The sequence below is a fragment of the Acipenser ruthenus genome, chromosome 2 (genome assembly GCF_902713425.1).
Source record: "Acipenser ruthenus chromosome 2, fAciRut3.2 maternal haplotype, whole genome shotgun sequence".
Lineage (NCBI taxonomy): Eukaryota > Metazoa > Chordata > Actinopteri > Acipenseriformes > Acipenseridae > Acipenser > Acipenser ruthenus.
This window is the reverse complement of record NC_081190.1, coordinates 12515960-12536939: the sequence shown is the minus strand read 5'-3', so window position 1 is coordinate 12536939 and position 20980 is coordinate 12515960. Positions and strand designations below refer to the sequence as shown.

The 20980-nt window shown below is 37.9% G+C and overlaps 1 protein-coding gene across 3 annotated transcripts in view; it reads right to left on the bottom strand.

Annotated features, from left to right (window-relative positions):
- LOC117403877 (ras-GEF domain-containing family member 1B) overlaps positions 1 to 20980 on the bottom strand; it is a 166919-nt gene that overhangs the window by 68144 nt on the left and 77795 nt on the right. For 2 of the 3 annotated variants that reach the window (XM_058989640.1, XM_058989641.1), the window contains one exon: positions 11331 to 11384. In XM_058989640.1, the coding sequence (XP_058845623.1) occupies positions 11331 to 11384 (54 nt within the window). Of the gene's footprint in view, positions 1 to 11330; positions 11385 to 20448; positions 20489 to 20980 lie in introns of those variants that run through there. The other variant, XM_058989646.1, reaches the window with a different exon arrangement.

The following is a 20980-nucleotide window of genomic DNA, read 5'->3' as shown; positions in this document are numbered from 1 at the left end:
AGAGAACCTAGAAGAAATTTCAAAGAAAAACACCCAAAAATACAAATTACTAGGGGTAAAAATCTACATAACCAAGACAGTCAGATGCTATCTCCACAAAAAAAAAACAAAAAAAAAACTAGACATTGCACAAATGAGCTTCAGAGGGGGTGTGATTTCTAGTTTATTAAAGACTGTTCCCTAAAGGCTGAAGTACTCATTGTAGGATACATCTTTGTATGACATCCCAAAGTGTTATAATACGTTACTGAGTCAGCCCTAAAGCCATTACTACACACTTTCAATCACACTCCGTATCTAATTTATGCACTAATGTTTTTCAAGCTATATTGATGTACTAAATGTATTGCAGCTTCAATTAGAAGGTGTCAGTTATATCTCAATTGAGTCCAGTTTTAATCTAAACAGTTGTATTTATCTTTTCATTATAGTACCGACATATGCCTGTATTTGCAAATTCAGTAAAGTCACGATTAGGTCAAGTAAATATATGCTAAACTTTTATTTAATTTACTGTTTTCAAAACAGGTTGGAAAGGGTCACGAGGGCGAGTTCCGCGCCCTAGGTGGCCGGACCGTCAGTGGCTCTTGGAGCCCCAGAGCCCCTCCTCCATGAACTGTCCCAGAAACCCCTGCTGGACATCCCTGATGCACAGGCCCCCCGTAGTCGTTCCCCATCCCTACAGGCGAGAAGGGTGAAGCGTTCTAAACAGGCCAGGGACATTATGGACCTGAAGGCTCAGATGGCCCAGGTCCTGGAGCTCCTCTCAACAGGCACCTGTGGCTCGAGCCACAGTCCCAGCTCCAATACCGCCCCAACTAACGTACCCTCCCTCCCCTAGGGAAGATCATGGTGAACGGGAAGAGGCGTCCCAGCTGGCACAGGAGGACACCTGGGATGCAGCCTCCTTCTCCTCTGGCATGGAGGTAGGAGGGGAGCCCGAACCCCCTGCCGAGGCAGAATCAAGCTTCGAGGTGGCATCAGAAGCCAGCACTCCACCGCTGTCGTGGATGCTATCCTGGCCCCCTTGTGGCTGCAGGGGACCAGATGTAAAGAACTATCTCGACAACTGGTTGATTTGTTCCCAGTCCCGAGAGGGAGCAGTGGCCCACATGGCAGTCGTGACAGAGTATTTCAGAGTCTGCGGATCCTGGCCGGATCCCTCCATCGCTTAGACGTCCAATTGGCATCAACGCCCTAGTGCACGAATGGCCCAAAGCGTTTTTGTACACTTTCCCACCTATACCTCTGGTCCCGTCCTTTCTCGAAAAGGTCCAGTTAGAGAAGGTATCGGTTCTCCTAGTGGCCCCCAGGTGGCCCAGGAGAATCTGGTTCTTCACCCTGTGCCAGCTTTTACAAGGCCATCCCTGGGAGATCCCACTTCACCTGGATGTCCTCAGTCAGACGAGAGGCACTCTTTGGCATCTGGGTCTGCCTGAATGGGACCGCTGGTTAGCCCTAGGGCTATCAGATGCGGTTGTGGGTACGTTGCAGAGCGCTAGGGCACATTCCACTAGGTCGCTGTACACCTACAAGTGGAAGTATTTCCAGAATTGGTGTCTGTCTAAGAGTCATGACCCAATCTCTTGCCCCATGCCAGTTATCTTACAGTTTCTGCAAGAACTGCTTGATGCTGGTAGGTAGCGGCTATTTCTGCATGTCATCCCCCCGTGGATTCGGTATATCCGGGTGCGCATTTTTTGGCTACTCAGCTAAGTGGGTCAGTGAGCTGCAGGCGCTGTTGGTGCACAGCTCCTGCATGAGCATTTGGGACAATGGCAGCAGGGTGTCACTGCGTACAAACCCTGCTTTCCTCCCCAAGGTGATCACAGCCTTCCACGTTAATCAGTCTGTGGAAATGGAGTCCTTCCACCACTCCTGTTTTCTTCGGAGGAGGATGAAAGATTGAATTTCCTCTGCCCAGTGCGGGCATTGAGATGCTATGTGGAAAGGACAAGAGTTCTGCGTCATTCTGACCAGCTCTTTGTCTGTCACGGGACATGGCCCCTAGGACAGCCCCTCTCAAAGCAGCGTCTGTCACATTGGATTGCGGACACAGTCTCGACTGCATATGATGGTGCCTGCTTGCCCCCACCTGGGAGGGAAGCCATACACTCCACTAGAGGGTTAGCTACATCTTGGGCCCTCTTCAGAGGGGCCTCGCTGTCCGATATTTGTACAGCGGCTAGCTGGGCTACGCCCCATACTTTCTCCAGGTTCTACCACCTTAATGTGGTAGAACCTGCCCTGCCTTTGTTAGACACAAAGGTCCTTGAGTGTGTAAGCTCACCCTCATATGCTGCCATTCCTTCTCCCTCACGACAGCTCTGGTATACATTATCCCATACATAATGTTGCTGGTGGTCATCTTTGAATTTAAAGGGAACATTAGGTTATTTACCGTAACCCTGGTTCCCTGAAAGAGAAGACAACCACCAATCGCGAGGTCGCACCAGTCGCCCTCACGGGTTCGATGGAAAAAGAGAAATGGCTTCCTCAGGATGACGGTTTTAAATCCTCGGTGGGTGGGACCGAGTGCGTCACCCCAGGAAGGGGCCTACCAGCAGCTCTGATATAAAGAGCTCAGCAATACCTACCCAATGGGCAGGCATATCCCATACATAATGTCGTTGGTGGTCATCTTCTCTTTCAGGTAAGTAACCTAATGTTTATGGGCGAATTGAAGTAGAGTATAGCTTGGGATACATATTGCTTCTAAAAGTAACTAGTCAGCTTCCTAAACACAATATGGAGTTTGTGACTGAGGATGGAATGCCAGTTCCCAGGTTAAGAGACAAACATGTTATCTGCACTGCCCATTTGTGCTTCAGACATGCAAATCTTTATGTTAATCAGCTCATTCTGCTACCTGAATGGGTTTAGTAAAGCCACATAAATACATATTTTTCACATGTTCTAGATAATATTATTGGTAACTTCTGGAACATTCAGCCTTAGGCTGCCAGTCTATTGTCTTGCACAAAGGAAGAAAGCAATGTATCTATTTTTTAAACATACAAATACAAATACGACAGCCTCATTTAAGCCCAAAGTTTCAGGTTAATTGTAAATCCATCCTTATATTATTTTTGGTTGGGCTTCTCTCATAACACAGCCATATATCATGTTTGCATTTATATGCAAAACAGGAGTCTGTAATAACATAGTATAAAAAATCATAGCGATAAAAAGGTTCCTCTAATTGGTAAAGTGAAAAGGTGATGTTTTTTTCATCACTGAGCAAGCATTGATTAACATAATACTACACAGGAATGTCAGCATGCCTCACTGTGACTGGTTGCTATGAGATACCTTTTCCATTAATGAGCCAAGGTTACTGCACAATTATAAATCAAATGTCTTACGAATGACTCTGTGACACATTTCACTGTTTGTTTTTTTACAGAGGAAAATCTGCCTTTACAGTGGAACAGTAAAAGCTTATTGTTTTCAATGGCTGTTCCCCTGTGTTGTGGTTGATTGCTTCACTATAAGCCTCTAAAGACCTGTTGTATTATATTTAATGTCAGCTTTGACTACAGATGAGCGGTTAATGCTGCTGTCCCATTTAGCACTGCATTATAAAGGGGATTTTTACTCTAGGGTTAAAGGTTAACACCATTGGCATTTACTGAATCCTACCCAGCCCTGCATTAAAAAAATCAGTGGAAGAAATAGCAATAGAGTGGACCTCTGACACAAGAAGAAGAAATTGCCTAAATCAAAGCATAAATAAATGACACTGTGGAAAATCCACTCTAATTCACCCCAGAGTAAAAGGCACAGATAATAAATGAGTATGTTGACAAAAAAAATGAGCATGGTGGACTAATGACTTCACTTTATGCGCAGACACACACAGCATCCGCAATATACCCTATATAGTGCACGCGGAAAATGCATATTCAGCCGTCACATTTCATGAAGTACAATAGCTTTTCAGCTACCTTTACAATCTGCACAAATCTTGTGTCTCTTTTCTATTGTATAACATTGTTAGCATGGCCATGTTTGGCCATTTTCTTTCTGTTAAACATATTTTGAAAAAGTTCTGAATAACACTCTGGGTAAAGAAAAAGATTCATGCATGACCTTTGTTTTAAATTACTGTACACAGACTGCAGATGTGGTTATTTTTATTTTTATTTTTTTTGCATTTTTACCACATAAAATAATAATAATTACATGATTGTGAAAGGATCAGATTTTGTCCTATTATAACCTTTATCCCTCTCAAAATCAAATTCAAAAAGCCACAAAAAGCTGTTTAGGTTCACAAATAGCAACAAATTAGAAGCCATGGTGGAAAGCTGCACTCAGAAGTCATTATTACTGATTGTTAGTTTGTGATATTTAAACTGTATTTGCTAGCATTTTAAATCCCACTTCCAACATTTCATTAGCTCTCTTAACAGAGCTGCCGTAACCCAATAAGCAAAGTGTTATCAATACCATTAAAAAATGATACTTTCCAATAAATATGTAGCTGGGTTTGGGATTAAAGCATTTGACCTCAAGATTGTCTGTTAGAATCCTTCCTAGGTTGACAGTGTTGATCAAAAAGCATGTTGATGTGGTGCTTGTTGAGGCCTGTGTACAATGAGTTTAAGTGTTCTCAATTCAATTCCTCGTGGACATCACGAAAAACACAAATACAATTGTATGTTTTTCTACAAGTAAACCAGCTACAAAGACAAAGGCAGCACTCCAACTACCCTGTCCAAGAGATCCATCCTGGGCAGGGTTAGGCCACACTGGTGGTGGTGGTGGTGGTGGGGGGGGGGGCTGTGGACTCATGTAACAGGGTCAAGAATGCCCTGTTCATATTTATTTTACACTTGTATGTTATTATTGTTTTTATAATTTTATCCATTGATTTGATTAGTGCACGTTTTATGTTATCTGACACTTTAGAATTGATTTGTAACATGTTATGTTGGCTTCTCCACTCGTTTCCCTTGATCTGCCTTGCTGGGCACCGACTAATTGAATCATTGATCAATTTACGCACCTGAATATAAATAGCCCATGTTTTTACAAACGGCATGGCCATCCTAGGGTTTGTGTCTGTCTGTCTATCTGTCTGCCTGCCTGTCTGCCTGTCTGTCTGTTTGTTTGTGTAGGAGTGGGAATGTAGCATTTGGCGTTTGGAACGATGAGTTAGAGAGAGTGAAACAGACCAGTAAACTGAGTTTCCTGACAATAAGTATTGGGCTGATTGTATGCCGGTGTTGAATAATGAACGCAAGCGCCTTGAGTGTTTTTAGCCTGTCGGTAGCCGACCGGAATTTAGGAAATGAAACCAAAGAAATACAGTATATTGTGATGCTGGTCTCTCTCTCTCTCTCTCTCTCTCTCTCTCTCTCTCTCTCTCTCTCTGGTATCCTATAATTTGTTCTGTGCCTCATCGCACTGAACTGGCGTAGTTGCTCTACATTGTGATATTTTACAGTTGAAGGTATTTGTGCTATTTCTGTACGCCCCGTACCAGGGAGGTGTTACACTCACATAGCCGTCGCCTGCTCTGTGAATAAACAGAAAACATTGAAGGAAAACATGAAGGAAAATTGAAAGAATGTCAATCATTGGAAAAGCTGCGATTGTTACAGGGAAGGAGAGTCAATGTGTGAAACTTCTGGGAGTGTGAGTCTTGTAAACAAAATAAAGAGCCATAGTTTAAAACAAAATACATTCTGATTTTTTTTTTCCTTTTAGAAGAACTCGAACTCCCAGAAGCAACACACGTATGTCGACTGCGCTCCTTCATGATGGGAAGTGCAGCATTGAAGAGAGGGCAAAAGGAATTCACCAAGGTGGGCATTCTTCATTTAGGAACATGAGAGAATAGTAATACATATTGTGTAGGATTTACTGTAATCATTTCTTTAGCTCTATGCACTTTAAATCCAGTCTTGCATTATACAGCTGTAGGGAGAAAGGTGGCACTGCAATTTCAGACACTTGAAAAGAGCAAAAGAACACTGCATCACTAAAGTGGCCTCACCATGGAAACACTAACAGGAAGCTGTCTACTGAACAGTACATAGAGACATTTGAACAATAGTAGGTCTGTGGTCCAAAAGCTGCACTGTAGTGCATAACATAACAACCCTAACCACATTGAATATGCACTGTGTTTTTGCTGCTGTTCTACAGGTAAATTGCTGTTTTGTTTCTCTGATACAGATCCTCTATATAAATTCAACCTCTTTACATTAACTGCGTAAGACTGTAGGGATGTTGCAATTGATTTTCAGACCAACCATTAAGCTGTGCAGGGAGAAGAAAAAAGAAAAAGGTGCACCTGGAAGCTTACAGTGCACCATTTTATTGATGACTTTAGAGCACCAAAATGGATCCCATGTATAAATGCATTTTTAATTTGTGCTGCAGACACAATAACAAACTATAATGGCCATAGAATGACTTCTGATTCTTTGATGAAGTGCTAACATACAAGGAAAGCAGTGTGCTCATAGCTACCACATAGCATCAGCTCTCACAGGGGCTTGGTAATCCTGAGATGATCTTTGTGTGCACTTGTCCTACCCCTCCTCTCAGCACAGAGCTTCACTGCACAGTGCAAGCAACATCACGTCAAATCAAAATACTGGTACAGTTAACAAATCTGTGTTTTAGCTCATACATCAGAATATTCCACTTTCACCTGAAGAAAAGATCTATAAGGTATTTGAAAGATTTTGCATGTTAAATGTTAAACAATGAAACGATATCAAGCATGTTGGCTAATGTCTTCATCGAAGATGTATTATACCTACTTATCTCCAGCAAAATCCAAACTTCTGTACACTGAACGACAATTATGGGATTTACATTTATATATATATAAATATATAAATATATAATAAATGCTCAATAACTATGTTGTTTAGTGTTACTAAAGCATTATAGATGGTTTATAACCATGCACTAGCCATGTACGGAATTACGTTTAAACATCCCAAAGTACAATAGGTGGCTAAAAACTGTCCCTTTTATAAAAATGTAATTCTGTATATGGCTATTGCATGGTTATAAACCATCTTTGATGTGTTATTAATACTCTATAACATAGTTATGAAGCATCTATTATATATTTATAAAACATTTATACAACATCAATAAGCAGCACCTTAATATAAAGTGTTATCGAATAATCAGTCACTGCTAAAATGCTGATATTCACAATTGCAAAGTCATTTAAGCAGGAGAAAAGTTTTAAGGATTGCATTTTTTATTAGAATGAAATATATGAATAGTCCTAAAAACTGTAGCTGCATTCAGTACCTGTATAGTTTGTATAAAACCAGATGCTTGTGGTCTGTAGGAAAATCACCAAGGTGGTCCCCATCTTAAAGAACTAACTCCTAGTTAAAGCGATTAAGAAATAATTACCTGAAATATAATCTGCTGCCCTACATGTAGTATAAATAATGATATTTATTCCATGCAAAAGTATTTAAAAAATGGTATCTAATTATTGACTGATCAATAAAGCAGAGCGTTTACCAGTAATGTCAAGGTGCAGCATTCAAAAAAGTTCCCATCCATTATTTTTGTTCCCTGTGTAACTTCCTCATAAAGCTGTTTTGTACCACAACACTGCTGGTAGACTCTCGTGTAAACTGTGAAACAAACTGCTTTATTGACCATTCATAAAATTGATGAGATTAAACATTTTAATAATACTTTAACATGAAACAAATGTTCATATATTTGATTCTATGTCAGGCAGAATCGATTTGCAGGTATTGATTTCTTAATTACCTTTACTAGGAAAAAAATCTATTTAAAAAGGTTGAGATACCCATAGCTGGAGTCTGGAGCTCACAGACTGGCACAAGGCAATGGAAACACAGCCTGCTTCATTATTGCAGCCCCATGGGGTATAAACGAAGCAGAGTTTGAAAAGTGCCTTTTATTGTTCACAGACACATGAGAAATGGTCTGTCTTTAAATCTTTCTGCTTCATTATCGACTGCAGCTAAGTAATTAAAGAAGCCATTTGCTGTTTGGCAGACCAATGCTTTTCTTCACGAGACAGGCCAGTTTACCTAATATATCTAACTAACCAAGCACAAAAGCCAGTTAATTGTTTGTTTTGCTGTTGTTAATTGAGTTTTTGTGATTCATCTCGTTATGATTTGCATTTCAAAACAAAATGAAGTCTGGTGTGGTAATGCTTTGTGGTTGTTAATTAAACCGAAGACACAAAAGGCAAAGAGTCAAGCCACTGCGATATTTCACTGTATCTGTGTGCTATTTTAGCATTCTTTTATTCTTTTATTTATTTATTTCTTAGCAGGCACCCTTACCCAGTGCGACTTACAGTTGTATACAAAAAATAATACATATCAAGAATTACAGTACAATTAAGATAAAAAATACAATGACTTCAGTCCTAATAAGAGCAAATACAAAACACATATTCTTTATTACGATATAGATAGAACAAATTACTCTTTATATTAGCAAGTATGCAAACCTGCCCTTCCAGATGTTAATTTCCACAGCCTAAAACATCTTATCAGGATCATTATCTAATTATAACTAGTTATCACAATCTAATCACATCTGTCTATGAAGGCAGTCATGCTGCAGTATATAATACACAATGTCTGCTATTAGTGGATTTACCGTCAGGACACATATGACTACCAGTGTCTTTTCATAATGTAAATGTAGCTTTTTGGTTCTAGACTCTGGATTTGAAGCAAATGCCACAGATATAAAAGAGAAACAGCAAAGATAAAAAAAATAATTATAAAGCAGCAGATAGAACATATCTGCATTAAAGATATTCCTCTAATGGACAGTTAATGAATACCAGATGACATTACTGTATACTGTATGTTACCAGCCAAGTTTAGTAAACTATTAAGTTTATTCTATTTACTTTATTTTTGTTTACATGTTTTTAATTAAACAAAAAAGTTATGAAAACAGTGAATGACTGATGCTCTACGTTCGAATCAGAAATGACCAGACATTATTACAGATTTATTTTTCTTTTCCTGTGTATCTGTTTTAGCTGGTTTAGTTGTATTGATAGTGTATGTAGGTTTTTGTATCACAGAGTAGACCCACAAAACAATTTTAGCTGACAATTCTTGTTTGTTTTCTTTGTTTGTATGGGCAAAGCTTTGAGTCGTTGCAGTAAGATGCAACTACACATTACAATAATGGACCCTAGTGACATCATTACAATGTATTCCAGAGATACTAATATAAACCATGCCAAAACAACTTGCCAGTGCAGTAATGGAGCACATGCCAGTAGAATGATTACCATATGAAAACTGCTCAGGTGGCCAAGAAGCAGTTCTTTCTGTGGGAGAAGTAATCTGTCAAGTTCTTTATGATAAATTGTGCCTCTCCTGTGTCTCTAGGTTCAGCCCTATTCATCCTGAAAGATTTAAATCTGAAAATCAAAGATTTTTCTGTATATAAAGGCTAATTGTGCAGAATCTTGTGATGAGAAAACAGGCATTGTACGTGAATTTGGCTGAAATATTTAAGTGACAAACATCCATTTTTCTATTTAAAGAGGGCCCGGTTTCATAAGAAGCTAGGCTTTAATTGTACAGTGTGAAGAATAAATCAGTCCAGGTTTTTTGTGATGTGTGCCTCTTAATTTGTATCTATCAGTAAATGAAACTATCTGTGCGGTAACTAAACTGTAATAAAACAGTAATTACGCATTTAGCGGTATAATTACAGTACAATAACATGCTTAATTTAACAAAAGCGTCCTTTCTAATTACACACTATTGGCAATGTGTGGTTTTGCTCAGTGCAATTAAGACCTAGATAAGACACTATTGTGAGAGACTCACTGAATGAAATTTCATTCAACAAAAGCATTTCTTTCAGAAAAAAACTGGGCTGGCTAAGAATGACTTATAACAGATGAAACGCTTATATCTGAGAATTGAACATTTACACTCTCATTAACTACAGTTAGTACTGAACAATAATAAGGCTACTTATTTTCGGCAGTTTACAGGGTAATAAAAGTTCACCACGCACAGAAATTAACAAAAAGAAAAACATGGTATGAGGAACACACTAATCTCATGGCTATGTTTTGCCATTTTTGTATGACAAGGTAACCCCAGGGGTTAATTTGTGCTGGATTGCACTGTATCCCAGGTGTGGCACCTTTTTATCAGACAGGTGAGAATTACACAGCTTGCAAATGATGAACGGTATGAAATATATATATATATATATATATATATATATATATATATATATATATATATATATATATATATATATATATATATATATATAGTTGCAAAAAATAACTCTGTATACATAACATGTCCCAAAGAACTGCTCTCCTGTTCCATGAATTCAATGACAAAAGTACTTTAACAACATATTTTATGATTTAATGTCTATGAGTGAGAAAATGACTAATGTTTTTTACAACCCAAACGGTGAAACGCCAAAACACTAGTGCTCTTAACAATAATAACATCGCCACTCCTGTTCATCAGATTAGTCGGCCCGCCACTGGTATTGAAGATTATACACCTGATAAACCTGAAGATATTGTTAAACATGACATGCAGCTACCAACAGTAAGGCAGGAAACATTAACAACAAGCCAAGACACCAACAATAAAGCATGAAACCCTGATCCATGCGCAGATGAGAACATGAAGCACATACAAAAGCCACTGTAAATCAATACATTAGGTCTACAGTATAAACAAACATGCTATCCTTCATCCTTAATTATAACATCCGGTACCTTTTTGTTTCCAAATGAACCCCTGGGTAACCCAAATTAATATTATCAACACACTAAAGTTATGAAAGAAAAGGAAATAATGAGGCATCAACTTCAGGAAGAAACACCCTTTTCATGCAGTTAATCAAAGAGCAGTTTCTCAGACAAAGCTCTCCATGAATACTGCAAGGAAACATATTTGAGAGAGATTTACCATGTTCCAAGTCGAGAGGTGACATTTGTCAGAAAAGCATTTGTTTCAATTAATATGATCTTATATATGTTTTTATCTGAAACTTTAGATTAAATAAATTCCTTCCAACTCTAATAAGACACTTCACATTGCAAAACAGAGAAAGCACATTTAAAATGTCACTGTTATGGGAGGAATGTTGTTTTCCTTTTTTTAACTTCACAAAACGGTGCTACATAATACACATGACAAAACGAAAACATTAAAAGGATGACAAAAGGAAAAAAAATCAAAGAAAGTAATCTTTTCTCTTCATTATTTTTATTTTCAGTCATAAAATTATAAAAAAAGCATCAACAGCAGCCAGCAAGCTATAAACAAAAGGAAGTGACTCACCCTTTTATGGTCCAATGACGGTTTCTCATGAGTCAATGTGCCAAAGATTGAGGGCTGATAAAAAAAAAATACAAATAAAGACACACATTTAATGTCAGAATTAATTGCATACATTATTAGACAATAACTGCAATTATCCAACCCACTCTGTCAACACATATTTAGAAAATAAGTGTTTTGGATGATTGCGGTTACAGTGAAAACAGTGCACTTTGTTTTATAGGCTCCTGTTGCTATTTTAAATTGCTACAAAAGAAGACAGCTGATACAGTGTGGTTTCCAGTATACTTATAGTGTTTGATGAGAGTGGCACGGGTACCTTCTTTCCTACCATGATTTCATGTTTGTAACACCTTTTATATCCTGGACCAACTGCATAGAGATTTTAAACTGCATACTTCTCCTGCTCTGCAGTTTAGTAAATTAGGCTGATGTTATGCTGGAGCCAGAACACAGCATGCCAGTAAGTAAATTAACTAAATGACAGAGCACACAAAATGGTTCTCGTGGTATCCATTCACAGGCAAAAAAAATAAATAATCATGTGGCTTTTGGGATGAGTATTCACTGAATTTTACAGTTTAATGACACTATCAGGGGTTTATTAGAAATAATAGTAGGCCTAGATTCCCTTTTAAATGTGATCATTGCAATGCTTCAATCAATCACATTGTAGTTGCCAACTATTTAACTTTATAAGTAGTCACCTACAGTAGCTTGACAGTTCTGCATGGTTATAACTATCTTATTATTGGTTTGCCACACCACAGTTTACTGAATAACATGCTCATAACTTAACCCAGATGAGACCTGCTGCTCTGTAGTGCATTATAAGTGCAGCAAACTGCTGTGAATATACATTGTGCTTCAAATTACTGTGGGTGGCAGCTCCTCACACTCACAGGTAGTATGTGGCCACAAAAGATGACAGACAAGAATGAAGTTAAATGAATATATCCGTGTAGCAATGCTTAATACCACACTATTCCTTGAAACAATAGCCAGAGACTTTATTTCAATGAATGTATGCTTGAAAACTAACCAAACACAATATAATAACAATAGAATATCATTAAAACAATTCCAGGCTCTTAGATATTTCAAATGTTAAATCTGCCTACACTGGTGGAGTAGCAGGAGCTTACAGACCAAATTGTATCAGACACATACTTATGAATAAACCTCAAAGAGCACAGTAGGATGACTATATAAGTAATAACAATACCGTGAGATGGATTGGACCCTGACAAACTCTTTCCTATCATCAAGATCACTTGTATTGCCTTGTACTGTTTACATTCCTCACCCAGGAATCAGTGTCTTCATTCCTTACAGTCAGGCAGAAGCACAGGGCACCAGATTAGTCAGCGGGTGCTATTCTCACCTGAGAGTTAAGAAGATGCTTCTGTTCCTCTGAGCAAGCTTCACTGGATCACCAGCAGCAGCAAGGAGAGCAACTAGCTTGTTACACTTTACTACATCTCTTGTATAGGCCCTGTGTTTGCTATCACAGTAAACATCAACTGCTATTGAATCTGCAGGTAGGACAAAGGTAATTAATTCCCCTTTAGCTATTTATTAGGGTTTTTTGTGTATTTATATATACAATTGTAGTCAATAGTTGACATACCCCAATGGAAATGTATAATTTCTAGAAATATATATGTGTGTGTGTGTGTTTTTCACCATAGATACTATTAACCATGTTATTATAAACATTTGTTTTATTATATGGGGCGTCCACAATTTCCATCAATTACAGCAAACGTACACAGAATCTGTATAATAAAATGATAAGCCCCCCCCCCCCCCCCCCCGAAAATGTAATTAGCAAAGTGAAAAAGTCATTCAATGCACAGACAGGAGTCTTATCTGAGAATAATAGCCATCATCTGCATCTTATTTAGTTAATGAAGAGCTAGAGCACTCTCAGCTAATTAAACACAAAGCTTTATGGAAGGAAATAACAGACTCTGCAGAATGAAGTGCAATCACGTACAAAAGATAATGTATTCTAGTAACAGCAAACATCGGCCTGAAAGCGCCGTCCTTAAAATGACTGTGAGGCTACCCCAAGACAAAATTATTTAGACTCAAAAAGGCATTCATACATCATTACTTCAAGATTAGTATTCAAATTTTATTCATTTTGGTTCAAACTATATCTAGAAATGTTGAAGACTCACAAGTCTTCAAAAATAACATGTCATGAATTTATATTTGTCGTAGGAATTTTAATACATGTTTATTTTGAAAACCTTTTTTTTGTGTCATGTTTAAGTAACAGCAGCATACAAATAGCAAGAGAATATGTAGAGTACAGCTGTCTCAGTGACCCTTGTGCTCTAGGAGCTAAACAGAAACTGTTTTTTATGGATTTAGAGAATATGTAGAGTACAGCTGTCTCAGTGACCCTTGTGCTCTAGGAGCTAAACAGAAACTGTTTTTCATGGATTTAGTCCGGGGAAACTCCATCATCCCTGCATGTGCTTCTCACATATAAACATATTTTAATTATTCATGCTTCCTATCAAAATTTAGTAGGATTATTTCCAACCTGCATCAAGAGACCAAATTAAAGAAAGAGTTGCAGATGTTACCAAGGCTGCTGATTCATACTACAACTTTAATAAATCCAAACAGCTTGTTATTTCAGTATATTCCACCGGCTAATATTAAGAGGATGGCAGTGTTTGTTATGTAATTCCCCGGGGCAGTAGGCCATACCAGGGCAATACTGCAGAGTCTTAAGTGAACATATGTCAATTTCAGTGCTTTGAAATCTGCACTGTCAACAGCTTGAAAATAAAAACTGTGTTTCAAAAATGTAGGTGGCAAATACTAATCTTGCTTCTGACATATTTTTCAGACTGTTAATGAAAGATGATTGAGGGCAGGTGTCAGATTTTATAGGACTTATTTTTTCTTAGATTTTATTCATAGTATTTCCCTAAACATCCCAACTAAGTTATCTCATAGGAAATATCCTGTTTTTAAGCAAGCTTAGACTTTGTGAGGGTGTGGCTCAAGCACTGACCTACTATGTGAGCATTGCAAGCCATTGTATGGTTAATAGTAGGCCGATGGCTGAAATTAAATTGAAAATAGATAGATAGACAGATAGACAGATAGACAGATAGACAGATAGACAGATAGACAGATAGATAGATAGATAGATAGATAGATAGATAGATAGATAGATAGATAGATAGATAGATAGATAGATAGATCGATAGATCGATAGATCGATAGATCGATAGATCGATAGATAGATAGATCGATAGATAGATAGATCGATAGATCAATAGATAGATAGTCAAACCCCATTTATCAAAACTGCTTCAGGGACATGAAAAAACAAATATATTAACTGTTTTAGATAACTGGGGTTTATAAGTTGGGACAAGTGGATGTTTAAATGAGGATCAATTGGAAACCCATTAATATTGTACCATAAATTAAATAATTTGACCTAGAATGTTCTATTCTGGTATCCATATAAAGATTCAGCATAACATAAACATAACTTTCAAGTAAACAGATGTATTGAATGTTTTTTTTGAGACACTTCCACCTAAGGTTTTACAAGAGAAAATAAGTATTGTGAGGTGTTAAGTGATAAATGTTCCCTAAGATATCCACACATTCTGCAGTGAATTTGACCTCCTGTATCTTCATTCCTCACAGAAACCTCCAGGGTTTATATCATCTTGACGTTGAGTACTGACATTAATGCCACTGCATATATGTCTAAGTCTAAGTAAACCAAGTCAGTGCAGTCCCAAGCGGATTCCTATTCAATGATGATGTACAGAACATCACTATAATCAAATACATCACCGAGACATCTAGTGAAACACGCCTTACTGTATGGTTTGATGAGAAAAACATATAGTTGCATTGAAATTGCCGTGATACATTTTTTGGTTTGTTTTGTAGTCTCATATTCCTTTTTGACCACCATATAGAGATACAACATTTTTCTTAAAAGCATACAAGATTTGTTTTGGTGTGCATTTACTTAATCCAAAATGTACCTGGTTTTATGTAGAAAATGTAACTTAATTCAACAATTGTGCTTTGACCTGTTCAAGAGCGTGCCTTAAAGTCAAAGATGCTTACTGCCTGAGTTGTAATGGATGATTAATAAGTCAATTTGTCATTATTACACTGTGACAGGCTGGCTCGCAGTGGTGACGTCATGGACCAGGAAGTAACTGAAACCAAACAATGGATGGGCGGGTGAAGCTGAATGCTACTGCACTCAGCGTGTTTAATTAACCAAATAAACAAAACAAAAGATTTAAACAAAACAACAAAACAAAGGGCACGAGGGCCAAACGAATCAGACAGACAAACAAGTAAGTGTCGTGCTGGCTAATCCAGCACGTTTTAGCAATTGTTTCTAAATGTCGTTATTCCTCCTCGCTCTCTCTCGTTCTCTCCGCTCCCCGTACTCTCCTCTGTACACTCCTCCCCCTGCAGAACGGACAGCTGCAGCTTCTTATACTCTGGCCGAGGGGTTAACTAGTTGTTAATTATCTTATTACCCCTCGGCCAGAGTCTGCACGCGTTTGGTAAGGATGCATGACTGTCAGCTACTTAAATAATCAGTAGCTGATCAGTCATGCATCCTCACAGGGTTTTTAAATATAAATAATAAAAAGCAATAACAAAAGACGTGGCGCTTTTATCCGTGCCGCAAACAAAAATACAAATAATAATACATAGGGGCGGAACACTCCGCCACATACACACACACAGTCATTTATGTGTTGTTGTTTATTGTCTGGGGTTGCTTTATTCACCAGCATTACACACTGCACTACAGTAAGTGGCAAGCTCTCTCAAACCCGGTATAACATTCATCAATAACATGTTGTCCTTGCAATAATGGAGTCTACTGGAGAGACCCAGCATCATAATGTCTCCTTGATTACAAAAGAAGGGGAATTCTGGCAGATGGAAGGCGTGATGTGTGTCAGATTCACCTCCTTTTGCTTAATGTTACTGTCAAAAACTATTTTCTGAAAAACGTATTAAAAAGATTGAAAAACACACAAACATTTCAGTTTTCAGCGAGTGGATACGCCTACCTGCATCAATCAGTAACTAGCTGTTAGAAATCTGAACATTAAAGCTTTTAGAATGGCTTTGACTTCTAGAAGTTTAGTCCAGAAAATGTCACCTCTTCTATATAGGGTTCTAACACTGGCAGCTAAACTAATCTTAGCTAAGGTATTACATACAGTATGAGGCTGGTACAATTGGTTAATCCTCACCTGAACCGCAGTACACTAACCTTAATTGTAGTGCTAAGTGCTGCCACCTGCTTATAGACCCCTGGTCACAATATAGTCATGAGGAACTCTCTTAGGTCACTACTGTTGTTAAATGTGCTGTCTTTTGCCATTGTGTCATAATTGCAGGAGACCTGAGACATTATACAAATATACACCAGTCTCATTGCTCACTTCTTCCCATTGTAGCACAGAAGGCCATTTGAAACATCTTCCATTGACTCCTATATTGATCGCCAGCCTTGTGATTAAAAGTAACCAAACAGTAAAAAAAGGAATTTCAATCTATCTCCTGGAAACTTTTATCATGATTAAAGAGTAAATCACCCACAACCGATTGATCATGTCTGTGAAAGCTTTACAGCTTCATGCAATCAATCCTTCTGGCTGAAATTCAGTACAGAAATAGAATTCTCTAATTAGAAACAAGTAAAGCTTAGTAGATTGTTTAGAGCTGGTAATTACTCCAATGTTTAGTATTGGGTCTAGTGCTATACAACAAGACACTTCAGTGAACTAGGTCAATTTGACTATGGTCTTTGGGTTGACTTATACTGTAAGTGTCTACACATCGACAAGTACAAATGCCTGGCTGTTTACCAGTCATACTGAAGTGTTAATGTGTGAGGGCCTGTGGCAAAGTGGTTTGCAGTGCGCAGGTGTAGTGGTGATGCGGTGCTTAGGAATAATATACACAAGACAGTTCACAGTAAAACAACTCTTTATTTGGCTGGGTTGCGTGCCAGCAACACTTACATAATCTACACAATGGGTTCAGTCCCGAAATACTAAACGATATAAATCACACACACACACAAACACAACACGGTCACAAGTCCACAGTGAGTGGTCTTAGTGCAGGTTGTGAAATACAAATAACGTGCACAGGAGGGGTGTGAAGCCGGGTTTGGAAACTGGCCCCTTAGCAACAGCTCCCAGATTGTTTAGCCGTCTAACAATGACAAATACAACAATTACTAGACAGGACAAAACCAACAAAACACTCACGGTTAGTAAACAGGGTTTTTCCTCGTAGTTTTTTGCGTAACACAAGGAACAGATTGCTTGGCCACATCTCCCGATATACCTTCAGTCCTGCCCCCTTCGTTAGCGAGTGCAATCACGTATCCTCCAATCCGCGATTGACACATCGCTTATCACATTAAGGTGATGACTTCTGGTATTGTGACTCTGCCCTCTTCTTGGATGGTCGGCTTCCGACTGGCCCTGGAATGAACTGCCAAACCATCCAGTCTGGGGCACACTGTTCCTGTTACACAGCGCCCTCACAGGTCGGGAGGGAGACTGTTGACGAGAATTCATTCTTTCTCAGTCACAGGGCCATATAAAAAAAGGACAATATTTTACACTGGATTCATCAAACTTCTGGCAGGTTATTTTAAAGGCTAGTAATGATTTTAGATGTGATTTTGAGTCACGTTTCCCTTTTTTTTGTGTGCAATACACACACAATAAGTGTAATAATGTAGTCTACTGCGGAGATCCAGCCTCATAATGTCTCCTTGATTACAAAACAAGGGGGAATTCTGGCAGATGGAGGGCGTGATGTGTGTCAGATTCACCTCCTTTTGCTTAATGTTACTGTCAAACACTATTTTCTAAAAAAAGTGTTAAAAAGATGAGATTGAAACTAAATAAGCCATGAACATTTCAGTTTTCAGAAAATGGTCACAAGGATCAAGACAGCTAGTTTATACAACTACCTGCATAATGTAATTTGTGGGTTATTAAGTTTTTCCACCTATCAGATTACAAAGTAAAAGGTCAAGTAGACAAAATCAGTGTAAATATAGATCAGCTGACATCTGCTCTTTGAGGTCAAATGACAAGATGGCTCTGCTGGTCAAATCCAACCACCCAACAAATACCACACAGCAGATGATTTGGGGAAGGCTATTTGAATATCTGCCCAATGTACCCTATATTAAAACATTGATGAAGATTGCCAGAAATCTGGTTTTTGAGGTGCAGTAGTGTTACTACTCTGTAAGCTGGTTCAAAGTATAAATATTTTTTCTGTTTAAAAATCTAAACCATTGGATAATTCCTTAGTTTTTTTCAGCAAATTGAAAATATAATGTTACATTTAAGTCATAAAAATGGTATTATAATATTATTCACAAACTGAGGTTTCTTTTTTACACCTTAATAGGACACAGATAACTTATAGCTGCGCCTGTCTTTGATTGCATCAATGTCTGTCATGACAAAATCCATTCCCGCATTATTCGCCTCAAGTTCAGCACTGACAGGATGTTTTGTTTAAAGGCCTCCTGTCACGTGTGGTTGAATACTGATTCCTCATTATCGCAGATGCCTCAAGTGATGGTTTGACAGGAAATCAATGGCTACAGCATTTAAATACCACGGTGGAGGTAGAAATATGATCACTAAGTGGGTAGATTTTTTTATTCTAAAATTAGAAACCTGGGAAAGTGTGCACTTTCATATGTGGCTCTGTACATCAAATGATTCCCATTGTACCCCAGTATTGAAAGGGATTAAACACTAGGATTTATGCATTTACATGCAAATGGTGGGATCCGTACAATCAGTAGTATTTCAAAACGATCATCTTATCAAAGTATTATGAAAAAAAGATTTGTTTTTTTAATGAATTAAATCCTGATAAGATTACATCCCTTTTTATCCTTTCACGGTGTAAACCCAGCTTACATTTGTCATTCTTATATTAACAGCTACAGTAGTTTCCTCAGAGCAGTAAAGAGGTACTGTGGAGGCGCTGAAATATACTGTGTTGACAGGGTTCTGTTTAACCACTGGAGCTTGTTTTGTCACCAGAACCTTTGCTTATCTAGAATCTGTATTCACAGCACACTGGTAAAACACACTAACATACTTCAAAATGACCAAGTGCTATAATCAAGTACTATGTCAATTAAAATAAATAAATATATATATATATATATATATATATATAATTTTAGCTCAAAGAGGTCAAACCCAGGACTGGAAGACCCAAAAAGCTGTCTAACAAGGATGAGCAATACTTGCTAATAAGATAATATTTCCAATTCAAAGTGCTTTATTGGCATGACTTATTTTCCACAGTGTTGCCAAAGCAATTACATACATATTATGAACAGATGCATATATATATATATATATATATATATATATATATAATATATATATAGTATGTACAAACAAGGAACCATGGTAACAAAATAATAAATAAAATAGAAGATAAAAAATAATACTGAAATTAAGATAAATATTGAAATAATAATATTGAAACTATTAAATTGTTAAATTGTGCCGTGTCACTGCATATCCTTAAGGAATAGAAAGTGTTGAATTAACAGAACTGGCAGAAGGCATAGGTGTCGTTGTCCATTAAAGCAACAGTCCAAAGCACTTTGTTGTTTCATAGTCCAATTCCTGTGTTCTTGTGCATATTGTAGCCTTTTAGTCTTGTTCCCCTTTAACAGAGGTATTCTTACTGCAACACATCCTTTAAGTCCTGATTTCAAGAGTGACCTTCATACTGTTGATTTTATCTATATATCTATATATATTGTAACGTTGCCTCTCTGTTATCGGCTTGTTTGCCCTTTAAAACATAGACCCAGACACAGAACTGCACAGTGAAGCACTCATGCACTTATTACAAAACAAAAATAAACAAACAAAACAAAAACCTAGCTCTCATTGAGCACTCACTACACATATGCAGGTCCCTGACTAACATGCAGGACAGCTAAGCTGTTTACCTGACATACAACTTCAACACACAACACTTTATTACAAACAGTTTACGTAAATATACTACTTACAAAGTGACTGCTCGGACACAGAGTACTTCTTCCCATGTCCTTCTACTCAGCAGCCTAGAGCAGACTGACTGCTTCTTTTTTATACTCTGCACCTGGCTCTAATTTCCAATCATTGCCAGGTGCCGGTGATAATTAAACAAACAATAAAACAATTAAATCAAACAAAACCAATTACCTTGGCAGGGAGGCTTTACTTCTGTCCCTGCCATAAAACAAAACATTTTTCATATCGCAGGCCCCCTGTCCTGCTACATCCATTACTATATATATATATATATATATATATATATATATATATATATATATATATATATATTGTAAAATAGTGGGTTATGAGAAACAGCAGGGAGGGGGTTAAAACCTCCCTGCTATAGAAATGCTCTGTTTTGATTTGGATTGCTTTATTGTTTTGTTCAATTGTTTAATTGTTTTATTATTATTCATCATCCGCACCTGGGCGTTATTGGAAATTAGGCCCAGGTGCGGGGTTTAAAAAGAGAGCAGGCAGTCTGCTCGAGGCTGCTGAATGGAA